At 39.2% G+C, this 14,620-nt stretch overlaps 1 protein-coding gene across 2 annotated transcripts in view; it reads right to left on the reverse strand.

Moving 5' to 3' along the window:
• CLMN (calmin) overlaps positions 1 to 14,620 on the reverse strand; it is a 558,733-nt gene that overhangs the window by 175,398 nt on the left and 368,715 nt on the right. For both annotated transcript variants that reach the window (XM_078660111.1, XM_078660112.1), the window contains exon 4: positions 11,195 to 11,278. In XM_078660111.1, the coding sequence (XP_078516237.1) occupies positions 11,195 to 11,278 (84 nt within the window). The remainder of the gene's footprint in view (positions 1 to 11,194; positions 11,279 to 14,620) is intronic.

Consider the following 14,620-nt stretch of genomic DNA (forward strand, 5'->3'; position numbering starts at 1 on the left):
TTTTAAAACTCTTTTCATAATATAGTGGCTAAGGAATTATTTGAAAGACCAGACTTGTGAACAAGTCCTGAACAGACAACATAAAGAGTCTGTTTGAGGAGTAAATGCAACCCTTCAACGGTGGAGTGAGTCCGATAAGCCAACAGTGATATCACATGCCATTATCTCAAACCTTATCAACAGTATGTGAGGAGCACCCTAGAAAGGCTCCATCTGACTCATTTTAGGCTCAGTCTGGCTCATCATTTGGTATCTTGTTCATTGGGTGGTCATAGGTACATGGACTGTATGAAATGCCCCTGAGATAATAGCAGAAATCAAAGCACTCTCCTCTTTCTATTGTTTTGTACACTCTATTCAAATCCAAGGAAAAAAGATCTACTGCCTATACTCTGTGTAGCAAGTCTCCGACAGTGCTGCCCTGCCTTAAGTTTTTTACAGTCGCTTCCTTCACCACTCATTGCTCTGTCGATTGTATCTTTTATTCAGGCTGCAATTAAAATATGAAATAGTTCTTAAAGCTAGCATACCATAATCTCATGAATGAATTATAGATGCCTTGCAAGTACATTTATTATGTGTTTTAAACATTTTTATATAAATGCTATAATATAAGAAGATACATTGCATAAAGTTTTCACATGTATTCTTCTATGGTAGTAATATACCGAATAAAGAATGTTTGACTGGCTGACTAGCTTTGGTGGTTCCGAGTCTTTCACAAGGCAGTGCCCTACCCGACCCATACACACGCACAGTGTACAACGCCATACGCAGCCATGACAGTACAGTCAACGGCGAAAACGCTTGTAGAATCAGCTGTTTTATGGATATTTGATGATGTGGCAGAGTCCTAAACCTCTATTAAGGTATCAAACCTGCATCTTTGGTTAAAGCGGAAATTAATTTGGCTTCTTAACTCCCCCTTGGGTAATCCATACCTCTGCATTTTGCTTATAGGTCCAAAAGTGAGTTTTCGAGGGCCGCTGGGAGGTTCACAACTATTTTCTTTTGCACCAGATTGTCTTTCAATAGACCAATAAACAATTTAGGTAATGCCCTAATAATGCCTAATCAGCAGAATTGTCCAGTCTTCATTGAATTAAACTGTACAGGAATTTCTCAAACTAAAGAGACTTTGGATCCATGACTAATAATTAAATTGGGTGAGTTTCAAAACTGTGTAAATTTCAGAGTCAGATCACTTGACTCTAACATCTCGAGACAACACACTAGACCGAACATACCACATACATCACAGTCAAGCTTAGCCAGAAGTTGGCCATCACATGACCCACAAAAGAACATCTTTCATAAGCAAGTACATCCGGGGAAAGTTATTTTCCAGGCTATCAACAACAGTGCGATATGCCAAACACTAACATCAATGGAATATGTTGCACACGACTTTTACCAAATATCCAACATGAACATAATATGCCATACATTAGGACACACACACAGAGATCCAAACACAGACACACACACACACACATACACCTTTCTTCCATCAATCAGGAAATAGCCATATATTTTAAACTAAAACTGGAAATTGACAACGTTGCCAAACAATAACACTTTAGGCCAAAACCATTGAACCACTGCTCAATGTATATGACAGCCACCTAAAGAAAAATATGGCCATATCACAATACTCATGACACATAGCAGAATGTGTTCTAAAGATATGGCCATAAAATAGGATAGTATTTGCTGGCAAACGATAAGTGTTTCTTCACATAAAAAAACAAAGTAAATTGATTTAAAAAATGCAGTGGCTCGGAATGTGTAGAAACATGCAGAAATGTCATTATGGTAATGGCCTACAGCATGGAAAGAAATTAACATGTTGCAGTAAATATCTCCTTTCTACTGATCAGATGTTCTTCCTTTTTTACTACTTTACATTGCTGATACTCCATGACCTGCCTTTAATACTGGCAGCTGGCTCTGGCAGCGTGACGTCAGATCTATGTGTAATAACTTATTACAGTTGAGAAGCTATGTTATTTCTTTATTACAGGTGATTAGAGATGATTCAAGTCAACTGTAACTCGACTTTTAGAGATGGGCTATTATACAAGAATTACAGGCTCCCGTGTATTGTACAGTGGTATGGCATCAGATATTTTTTGAGGTTGGTGAAAATGACACAGGGGTTCTAAGCAAGTTCAGTATACTTAACAAGGCCTAATGCTCTGGCAGCCACAATTCTAAATTGGTGTCTCTATCCTTTCATACACATACAGGTGGTACTTTGCAAAGCACATTTCAGGTCTGCTGTTGTATGCTGGAAAGCGTGTTTATTAGAACATCTAGACATAGGATGTACAGTCTTCCGGATTAAAGAGGATGTTGCTATGCAGTTCAGGGTAAAGCAGCCTTCAAATGTCTGCAGACTGCCCCTTTTCCCACTTTTCTTTCAACAGTAAATGCCATTTATCTGGATATGTTTATCTTAGTCAAAGAACAACAAATGGTGTAATTCCAAGCGGTTCTTTGGCAGTGCACTGTTATATTAGAACTTTTGGAACGTTTTGTGTGTTATGGCTGTGAAGAAAATGAGCAATGCTAAGCAAAGATATCAAACATTGATATTGAAATAATATGGGATTCAGCAGTGGTGTCAGAAAACAACATGGACCCAGAATGCCAACTACCTTGATGTAAAAAAGTGAGCCATGTTACCATTTAACAATGTATAACACCTTCCCCAGAGAATTTTATGGAAAATGTCTGTTTGAGGATGATCTTGAATTGTAATTTCTTGTACTCTACATGCAAAATAGGGTAGAACGATAACCAAAAAGGTTATTTGCAACTAGGTGTCCAGTCGCAAGTAATGTTTGAATAAAATAATGTGCGTTCAGGGTTAAAAAATAATTAAGATGTGCTTAGAAACCCTTCTAACATTTATTGTGCTTACATTTATGTAATTAAGGGTAATTTAAACCAACGCTCACTCCAGGATGAGGCCTTGGTGGTAGACAGCATGATCAGTCTCTGCTCCCCTGGTATTGGGGCTGCCACCACGCCATAATTAGGTGTCTTGCCAGGAACAATCATTTCACTTTTCTTACCCTTTGTATTCCTGTCTAAGATTTTTGCAATCAATTCACTGTCGTTTAGTCACAAGTAGAATATATATATGTTTTAATATATTTTTACACAAGGCCTTCAAATGTCAACCTTCATTAAATCCTAGTAGTCAAGCTTTGACATTTAGAGGCAGTGGCAAAGCATGCTCTCTGCTTGTCTTTTTAAAAATCATACAGCTTCCACTAGTCGTCTTACTGGATACATTCCCTTTGTGTAACTTCTAGAGTTGCAAAAGGCTCCATGATGGCTGCTGATCGATGACTATGTCTTACAGGTGAGACTGACTGAGGCATCCCAGTTGGAATGCTTGGAAAGAAGCAACCGCAGTGCACATCGGTCTGCCAACAGTTAGCATTATAACGATGATTATGCACTTGTGAGGCCTCTATAATAGTGTTACTGTTTGAATGCCTCATTTGAGAAATAATTTGTTCCACAATCAGTCGCAAATAGTTCTCAAATTTTGAAAGATTTCTAGGTCTTAAGACCTTTCAAGTTTATTATAAAAAACTCTTTCTCTCTCGCTCTCTCTCTCTCTCTCGATATATATATATATATATATATATATATATATATATATATATATATATATATATATAAATTCACTGAAAGAAACAAAGGTTACAGCGGCGTTATAATTAGGTTCAAATTTACCCACACAAAACCATAGAAATTCGTCAGTTATAGTTATAATTTGTACCTACACTTATGTTAAGCAACTAGAACACGTGGCCTAAAGTTACTTAACGGCCAGAGTTGTAATTTCTTCAGATAAGTAGCACTATAAGTAGAACTATAACAGGCACATTTCTATGGTTTTGTGTGGGTAAAACATGAATTTCTCTCTTTTTTTTAACATAAAGTGATATATAATTACCACATGTTAATACAAGGACATGAGTGGCAGGGGTTGTCCGCAGCCACCCAACCCCATGCTGAGCACGGCTTTGGTCCATGAGTGGCAAGGGTATGGTGTGTAAGTGGGTGTCTTTTTAACCCCGAAACTTTCCATGCAGAACTATGCAAAGTAGGGCACTTTTTTGGGAATGTTTTGTGAAGATGTATGTAAGTGGGTTTTTCGGATACAACAGTCTGGCTCAATAAAAACTTATTTTGCTTCTTTATTTAATTCCACGTATATTTCTTTTTCTTCTAGGTAAATCATCACAATTCTTCTTGTTTCTTCTTCTTTAGGTTCTTCCGGCATCCTTCAGTAAGTGAGGACCAATTCCTGTGCGGAGCGTGGCAAGAGGATTCGTGGGGTCATTGGCCTCCTGGCATCCTGGTGGTCAGTCCCGGTCCCTAGGCGTCATTGTGAGTGCTGATATCTCTTCCCTCTTCTTCAGCCGGTTCGGGTTGGGGGTTCCTCTCCTGTCAGTGTTTTCTCGCCGGCTTACGTGTCTCCTTTCACTTCGGCGTGTCCCGTTTCATCAATTTCTGCGTTCTCCTCCATCATGCCGTCCACATCTCCTATTAGCTGAAGCTCCTTGCTGATGTCTTCATTGGAGGTTGTGCAATCCCGGGGGTTTCTCCAGTTAAAGGAGCCATGTCATCTAAATGTCAGATGTCAATGGGCTCAAGCATTGTTCTCCACTCTCTACTGAATATGCTGCAAATAAAGAAGAGGGTTGACTCAGTGAGGCACACACAGTATCTGTTAACTCACGGTCCAAGGTGTGTTCTTCCTGACACAGTGTCAAACAGCACCAAAGTTATTGGCAAAACAAAAAACGCTTTGTCTATGGGAAAAGTTGCTCCTAACTATAACTACCTGCTTGCTATTGCCCATAGGATATATATATATATATATATTTACAACATGAGGCCATGGACCCACTCAATTCGGCCATTGCCTAACTTCACTGTGAGTGTCAGTATTCTGAAATATCACACAGATCACATCCACACAAAGTAGATTTCCTCACTACTAGAGACAGTTATGATAAAGTATGTTTTGTAAGACTATAAAAGTATTTTTGCCTTTAGCCAATGCTTTTTTTTTTTTTTACATTGGCTAAAAGTTCCTTAGTTTTACACAAACATGACTAAACAAGCATTAAAAGTTGAAAAACTGGTGGTCAAAGCCAGACCTACTAACTTTGCCACAGCTACTTTAATAATTGCTATTGCAAAAAGAATGAGTCAACTAAGTCAATAGGTCTTTGCCTACACAGGCATATTGCTTCATTTCTTTTGCAAAATGCAAAAGATATTAAAAATGCACACTTAGTAAAAAGTAAAAACGCTGCCATCCAAAAGTGACATTGACATGTTTGCAAAAAAAGGAGTAAGTAAAGAAAGGTCTCATTTCCAAAAATAAATAAAAAACCCTGAAAGCAGAAATTAAAGCAAAGGTTGGTCTACCAGCCCTGGCACATACGAGAGACAATGGCTTAAGTGTGTTGACTCATTGCTGCACGCTGTAGGCTATAGTGGGTGGAAGCAGAATGTGAATGACTCTTGAACAGACAAATAGATTAAGAGAGCTCAACAAAAGTCCCTCTATGGAAAAACATGAGGCTGGCAAGACAACTAAACCTGTCACAAAGCCAAACGCAAGAAGAAATGAGCAATGTCCAGAGAGAATGAAAAACACTAGTTCCACAAACACTTGGTTGTAGTTCCTCTTCAAGGTACAAATGCCCACAGACACGAGCAGCATTGATAAGAAGGTGAAAAGCAATGTATCACACCAAATATCACATCAAAGAAGAAAGATAAATGACTCTTGAGAGTCGCGTCCTATTCTGAAGAAAACTGTAGCCAGGTGGTAAGATTTCCTCCAATAAAAGAGTAACTGATTGGTACTTGCGTAGTTCTTGCATGGGTATTTAATTTTATTCTGACCCAATATATCTTAAACTGAACTCAAATTGAGGATGAATACATCAAGACACAATATCATGTCATTTTTTAAATCAATAAGCCAAATGTGCATGTATACACCCATTCTGTGCCAAACGTGTCACACAATAAATACCATGTTCAGCTTGAAGACATAGTAGGAGATCCTTTTCGACCACTTGCAAAAATAGGATGTGGTTTTGGGTATGGCTATGGCATTAGATGTGATGTTTCAACACCAACTGCAGCCTGCAGATGAAAACCGAATCCTTTGTAACATCTTCAAATCTCATCACTTGTGGTAACTTCCATATAACTGCTTCTTTAACCTATTCATTGAGCTTGTGGCTTAAATAATATAATAACTTATTTTCCAATTTTACGTGTGCACCAGCAACATCACAGTTATCCCTTCAATAGGAAATTAGGGCTCAGGAGAGAATCATAACAAAAGCACAGAGTGTTTGTCTCATGTCTACTTCCGAGTGATTCCCATCCATAGCACGACAATCTGCTGAGACAAACTGAGTCAGAACCAACACAGAGGGATTGTCGATAGCATCTAGTTCCCGGGAATCACCTGAGAGCCATGCCAAACCTTTGCATCTTTGAGAAGAACCACAAGACTGTTCTTTTAAAGCTGGTCTACAGACCATTGATTACCTTACTGAACTTTAAATTAAAGAACTGTGGTTATGCAAAGGTGATTGAGGATATGCAGTTTTGTATTCCTGAGATCTGCAGGAGTGGTAGATTTGTGAATCATCACCTTGTCTGCAGATGGTGAGATTTAGTAGGTGGGTACCATAAACAGAAGAGAGGAAAACCCTGGGACTTACCTGACTCTGTCAGATAGGAACATATGGTGCTGTAATTGACTGAGGTAAAACTTCGGCCTACAACACTCAGAATATACACATAGATGTCGAGGGAGATCCATGGAAGTGGCGTGCATGCCAGGTTGTTAGCAAGGGAAGGGTTGGAAAGCTGATTGGATTACATGGTAACTTCCCTACTAAACCTGTTTAACAATGGCCTAGTACTTGCAAGCAGATGAAGAAAATTGGATTGGGGAGGGTTAATGGGTGCTACTGTGGCGACTACCCCCCTTATTGGCTACGGGGCAACAACTTCCTTGTTTTCTGGCCAATTTTATTATATGAAGAGTTAATTATAATCCATTATTGACTGCTGGTATAACTACACAAATGTTGACCTACTTGGAGTCCAGCAATAGTTTGAGGCAGCTAGTGACACTGTTTGATGGCTGATGCAGCCAGATGAAAGCACCTGCACCAGCCATCAGAGAGACTGTCCACGGCTGGTAAAATAGAAGCCATGCCATGCGTCACTACCTCCCCCATCTGTGACGTGCTAAAGAGACTCTGCTGAAAGTAACCATGGGTTTTACTGCAGGCTTAAGCCAATAACACTGAGTGGGTAAAATGAGTAAATCCAGCCCTTTGTCAAATAATTTTGTTCACCCGTATATCCATCCACCTACCTATCCATTCCTTCTCCTACACTTCCTTCCATCTATCCATTAATCCACATTTCCACCAGTAAGTACAGGTGAAATGACTGGTAGGATAGATAAAACAGATCTTCAAGGGGCCATGACGACCAATGGGGTGCATCAATTAATGTTTCTGTTTGATATGGAATCAAACACTAAGGCACGTCTCTAAATGTTGTTTTGATAACAAATGTAAATATTGTGCCGTCAAACAGTATACAAACTGCATATAGATTTGTTGGCTGGTATGTCCTTCATGCGGTCCTTTTCAAATAAACAATGTGCCCTGGTTAGGTAAGGTGAATGTTGTTTCTATTTTAGTGAAGGGAGTAGCAGGGCAGTGCTTTATTCTTTCAATTGACACATGTAAGACTGAAGACTATATCTGATACATCTCTCAGACACACCCATCCTTTTAAAATTGTCAATTAGAAACAGACCACGCCTGGTGGGTAATGAGTGCCCATCCTTGTAGACATAAAAGTTAAGGCACTCGGCCAACTTTCAACACTCCTCAGTACTAAAAGAGAATGATAGATGTTAGCAACAGGATATAAATAAATTGTGTACCTGTACAATACAAATATTTTTCTAAAAGTAAAATCTCTCATTTGCGATTGCTTTTGGCTTTAGGAACCTATGGTTCTGCATTACAAGAACGAACGTTCTCAGTCACACTGGGGCCCTGATGTTATCTTCTTTCTTTTCAAATACACAGTCATTTTACAAGATGCCATAACAGCCAACCACAGATACACCACAAGGTTCAACTGTGTCAACGACTGGATTTAAAGGGGCCATCCAGTGAGTATATCCATTCTGAGGGTGTTGGGGCTCACAAACCATCACACTAATCCAAGACACAAGTAAATAGGCCTAATCACCTCATAGAACACTGAAATTCGCATCACTGTAATTAAATCGGACTTCATAATCTACAATACTTTCATTTTGACTTACAAATGAAGTACTAGAAATAACTTGTATATGATAGAATTCACTGAGTCAAACCAATCACAGTGTCTATGTTTTCACTTTATTATCATATTTTTGCAATATATGTATCTAATGGCCCAAATATATTTCAGACAACGACAACATGAAATGTAAAACACTGCTCAAATCTGAGAATAATGAAGGAAATAAGTGTAGCGATTTAAGGAAAGGTTCAGAAATCAGGAAAATAATATATTCTAAGATGCATGCAAGACAATTAAACAAAACTAAGGATATGGTAGCATCATCTTCATAAAAAATGCAATTATATGCAGGGTACAGTCAGCCACCAGTTAAACATGACTTTCCAAAGAATCTCTTTTGGCTAAGATCAATTTTCTGGAAAGTTTGGTGAAACACAGTAAATTGAGAAGTACCTTGTGTTTAAACCGTAATAAAGAATTGTTGTTACCGGCTAGGGCACAGTGAGATATGTCGGAATGACCGTTCACAATAAGCAACTATGTTCTGTCATTCTCCTAGAGTAGGTGACCTTCTTTATGCCCCTTGTAAGAAAAAGAAGGAAGAATGGCCCTAAAAGAAATCAAGAGTTCGTGCTGATTTTGCATCGCAGAACAGGCTCCCAGCGCTAAAAATCAGCGTGACGTGCTGTTTCCGCTTGCTCACGAAACTCAGTGGAATCTCCCTGAGTTTTTATGGAATTCCGCAGAATGAAACTCTGAGTTCTAACCCCCCGCCCCTCTCCAGTCACCGGGAGTCGCAACTGTGACCCAGGGCCCGCTTCTTGCAACCCCAGCCACTCCATTTGCAACCCCTTGCCTCAGAGGTGTCAAATCAGTGTCTGGAATACAGCAGCATCTCGTCTATTTAGATGTCAGTTTGGGCTTCACTCCCTACTTTTCAGTCATTTTTCATTACACTAAAAGTGAATAATCTTAGATTACTCACTATTAGCGTAAAACATGAAGTACCATTAGCTGGAATATGACCTTACCCGGCAGCTGAGGTAAGTGACAAAAAATATTTTAAATGTATGTTCTGTGCATTCTTGCGAGTGAGAGCGGGTTTATGTGAATAAGAGTGTGTGTATATGTCTGAATGTGGCTGTATGTGTAAGCATATGAATCAAAGTGCAGGTCAAAGGGCATGTGATATCACTTCCCCCATCCCTGGAATTTTGGTGGATTGAGTCCATGCCTTAGAGAAGCAGAAAGGAGAAAATTAGGAATAGTGGAGCTTCCTCTACAATAGGTCTTACAAAAAACAATTTAATCTTGGGTTCTAAACATTCTTGATAATACTCAAGTTGTATAGTTTAATTGGAGCACTAGATAACGCATGGTGTCTTTTAAATTCACATTATGCAGTGCACTTGCATGTTGTGGCCTTGAAAACAGGAAATATAGCATTTATACTCTTTGCACACCTGGGTGTACTCATGTGTATATATCCGTGAATAAATCCTCAGTATGGATGGATCTTAGTACTAAACAAACTTCACACGTGTAATATATTTAGTTACTCGCACAGACTGGTAGCTAGCTGGAAGTCTCAAATGTTTCTTTATAGTATTGTCAAGACAAGGTAACTTTCATTTCGTAGTTTTCGTCACTGTTGCATGTATTTGTAAGTTAAAAACCTTCCCTTCAAAACTTTGGACCTCATTGTGAGTTTGGTGGGCAGGTACTCCGTCACAAGTCTGATGAATTGTCAGTGTACCTTATTACAAGTGCCATAGGATATAACACACTTGTCATATGTTGGGCTGGGATATCCATCACGTATGTGACGGAATAAACCAAACACAAAACTCCAAACCAGGCCTTAAAACTCTTTCGTGGCTATAATCTCCCTTTCCCATCTGCAATGAGTGGTTCACATGTTAAAAAGCTTTGGCAATTATTTAAAATTAGTACAATAACGCCATTCAGAACCCAGGATTATAAAAATACAATATTATAAAGAAAAATAAATATAAGACAAACTTATAATGAGACAGAGGCTATGGAGACAGAAGTGAGGGTCCCATTAATGCTATTTTGGAGCTAAGCATTTTATTTTTCAAAGAATCATAACATCATCTCGACGAGATATTTCAAAGATAACATGCACTAGACAAAACCAGCTGAAATCGAGCAGGATTCTTATCTGATGAGTGCTTCTAATGCTGTTAAAGATTATTTTGGCGAATCCTATGGGTGACTTGCAATAAATGTGAACACATGTGTAGTACGATGTAGAGTAAATGAATAAATTGGTACACAGATATCTAGATATATGAAAGTAACATAAATATAAAGTGAAACCAGAGTTCAAATGGAATCATCATATGTCTCCTTCCAACAACCAGCGTGCTCATGCACTAGACATTTGTGAAGAGCAAGGATTAATTTGGAATTATTGTTCTAATGTGACAAAACCATGAACGTATTAGGTCATATTCGACTTGATACTGATATACAGAATGATGTAGGTATTAATTGAGAGGTATGTGTACAAATTCACCGGTTGTGCTACTTCAGGCCCGGTATTGTGAACTTGTAATCACAAACCATACTAAAGTCACAACAGTGCTCTGCAAATCCCATATCTCTTTAGGGAGTACTCACACACCATACTAAAATCACAACAGTGCTCTGCAAATCCCATATCTCTACAGGGATTACTCTTAAGAACACTTACATTGCTCTTTAGGGAGTACTCACACGCCGTACTAAAATCACAACAGTGCATTGCAAATCTCATATCTCTTTAGGGAGTACTCTTAGGAACACTTACATTGCTCTCCTCCAGAAACTTCAGTGATTTCGCAATGTTGTTCAACCGAAATATGCGATGCGATGAAGATTTATATTCATGGAGCTGCAAAATAAAAGATATTTGTTTGAAATGTGAGAACATGGTTCCATAAAAGTGGCACTCAAGCCTGTGTGAGGGTACACTGATAGTGAAGGGATAGATGAAGTGGGAGTGCGTGTGAGAGTACACTGGTGGAACAGCGATACGTACCACATGAGTCCTTGTTTGGGTAAATTAGCAGTGCAGTGATAAGCGCCGTTTGAAAACTTGAGTGGGTACACAGCAATAACTGCCGCATGAATCCCTGTGTGGGTACTATAGCGGTGTAGGGATAAGTAGCGCACAAGTCCATTCCAAAGTCCTCATGCGCAAACTCATAAAGGCTCAACAGGAGTGAATTACGAGATATGCAGAAAAGCCTACACGTTTCACTTTTGGGATTATTCTAGGCACGTTTCAATTGGTAAACACAGGTGTAATATATACACAAGTATAAATGTACAAATCCACATTTAAGTGGCAATTATTACTACCTTCGATGAACTGCTATAATGGTGCAGTAGTATAGCAACCTGTAATTGTTACTCAGTGAAACTGGTCATTCTGGTTCTCCTATCATTGGATTGGATTCCCACTAACCTCATAATGAGGGCCTTATTAGGAAGACTAAACCCACAGAACTGTGGAAAAGCACCAATATACCTTTTCATGAGGCTGGCCCGCTCAAAGAATACTGAGAATAGAACAGAGCAGTATAAAAGAAGGTGTGCAGAATTTAGTGGGCATGTTCTAAGACAGAATACACATTTGAAAATGAAAACAGTATGGCCCGGTTACAAATTTAACACTTGTGCTATCCCTTGTACATCTATATATTGTAATTCTAAATAAGAGATGCAGCACAATGCTGATTTATCACTCTTGTGTTGCAAGAAATGTTCTTGGTTGACCCAGAGTTGTACAGTCATCATGTGTGTTCAGCAAGAATATTGGACTTACTTCCAGATTTCGTCTTGCTTGAGGCAGAACATACCTCTTTATCTCATCACATGCATCTCCTCTTCTTCCCCAATGGTGGATTCAAAATGCCGTGAGATACAATAATGATTCTGGAAGTCACTTCTTTAAATTAATATCAGTTATTTAAAAAGGGCTCCAAGTTCTTAGCTAAAAGACGTTTGTGTCTTGCCATAACCCTCAACATCTTGTTAGCGGGCAAGCTAGTGACTCAGCAGGAGACTGGGTTAATTTATAAGGTCTGCAGAGAACAGTGCCTCTTCGAACTATGACTGACGTCTTCACTCCTACTATATATCCGCCAGCTTTTTATAGGGCTTATTGCATTTTAACCGCATGCGTGCGGGCGGAATTCCGCTCGTACGCTGAGATTTTTCAAAGCGCACTTTACGTGACGAGCTGGGCTCGTCATCAGTGTAGCAGGAGGCTACCTCATGACGAGCCCAGCTCGTCATCAGCGTCGAAGGGGTTAACTAACCTCCAGAACCTTCCCATCTTTTTATGATCCAGCCTTTCACCTCCCTGGCAACCCTTATGCCAAACTTCATCCTTGTTCCTCGGCTGCTTACTTTGCTTTACTCTTACCTTCATCCGTGATTCTTTCTGTTTCTTCATCTTTTTTTCTGAGGTGATCTGGTACACACACAGTAATACTGAACATAGGCTATATATTTTAATCTCCAAGCTATCCCCACATGGAGAAATTCACTTGCATTCTAAACTGCCCATTAGGTTGAACCAAGGAGTAGGAGGGGTTGGAAGAGAGGGCGCATACCACTGGTAACAGGGAAAATACCACAAGGAAATTAAGGATAAATAAATCGTTTAATAATGTTACAGAAACAAACGAAATAATGTTTGATTACAACACCTTCATTCTTTCTTTTTGCCTTCTTTCACTATTATTGTGTATTTGTTCTTTAACTGTGTTTCTTTCTTTTCCCTTTTGCATGTCCCCTATTTTTGCAGCACATGCGCTGCTCGGCAAGGAATGCTGTCTTCTGGTATGTACTTGAAGCTCCACCAACTCTCTGCCTATATTTTCCATTGGCTTATGTCATTGTGCTTCATAAATATTGCCTTCTGATTTGTTGATAGGCTTATTAGTCCTTCCTTAGTACCTCCCTGTCTTCTGTTGTTACCTCCCATGAGGACTGGCCCCTTTACATGTGTCCTAACTCAGGAGCGTCCATTAGCAATTCCGAAAACTATTCACTTAAATAATGTACATAGCACTCACGAGACGTCAGCTTCAGTAATGGCGTCTGCTTCCTGGCAGACTTTTCATTTGCATTTCTTGTTTTATCTGCAGCTCACTGCACTTCTTTTATTTGTTTCTATTTATTTACTTTTCATTTATTTACAGTGGCGGCCGTGTGGGTATGTGCAGCTTGACAAACTCTTTGCCGCTACTTTGTGCTTTAGTAACTCAGTGCGGCGCCCGCCTAATGGGCGTTGCACAATTACTTTTAAATGTCTCCATTCCCACCTACCTCCCCCGCTGCACAGACGCCTAGGAAGGGGCACTGTTTTAATGAAAGGAATCTGCTTGTTTTGTTTACAAGCAGCCCATACCTCACTTTCATGTTAACGGCGGCCACGCCCCTTTCTTGAGACGCGGCTCATCTAAAGAAAGGGGCGTGGCCACTATTAAAGTCAAACTGCGGTATGGGGCGCTCTTACGAAAAAAAGCATTTATTTGTTACAAACAGATGCTTTTTTTAGTAAAAGCGCCTTGTAAAGCGCTTTCACTTTAATGGTGGTTGACCCCTCTTCTTTAGACGAGCCGGATCTAACGAAATGACGTGCCCGCCATTAAAGTAAAAGTGCGGCATGGGGTACTTTTTTAATAATAGCATTTGCAATGCCAATAGCTCAAACTCTCATAAATGCAAGACCTATTGCATTGCAAATGCTTGTTTTTTATTTTGTCCATTGTTTCCTCTTTTCATCTCCACGGTTCTTTAAATCCTCCCATTTCACCTACCTGTTATCATTTTCCTTGTTCATTTTTCTGACCTTTTTATAACAACCCAACTTCTTCTTTCTACTTTCTTTTCTTTTTTCCTACTTTATTTGTTCTTGATACCACTTTTGTTGTATGTTTTTAATTTCATTCTTAGCTCTTCTTTTCACCTCAATCTTTCTTTCTATGTTGCACTTTCTAACTTGTTTTTTCTTTCTTGTTTTCACCTTTGCATTTCTTACCCTTTTTCCCCGTTTCTTTCCTACAATTCTTTTCTCTTTTCTTTTTTTTCATGTCCTTCTTTTCGATATCAGTTTCTTTAATTATCTTTAATTCTTTCCCTCTTTCCCTTTGCTTTTTCGTATACTATCTTTGATTTTTTTTTCTACCGTTCTCTTTCTTTTTTCATCTTTCTCTGCAGT

The sequence above is a fragment of the Lissotriton helveticus genome, chromosome 9 (assembly GCF_964261635.1).
Source record: "Lissotriton helveticus chromosome 9, aLisHel1.1, whole genome shotgun sequence".
Classification (NCBI taxonomy): Eukaryota; Metazoa; Chordata; class Amphibia; order Caudata; family Salamandridae; genus Lissotriton; species Lissotriton helveticus.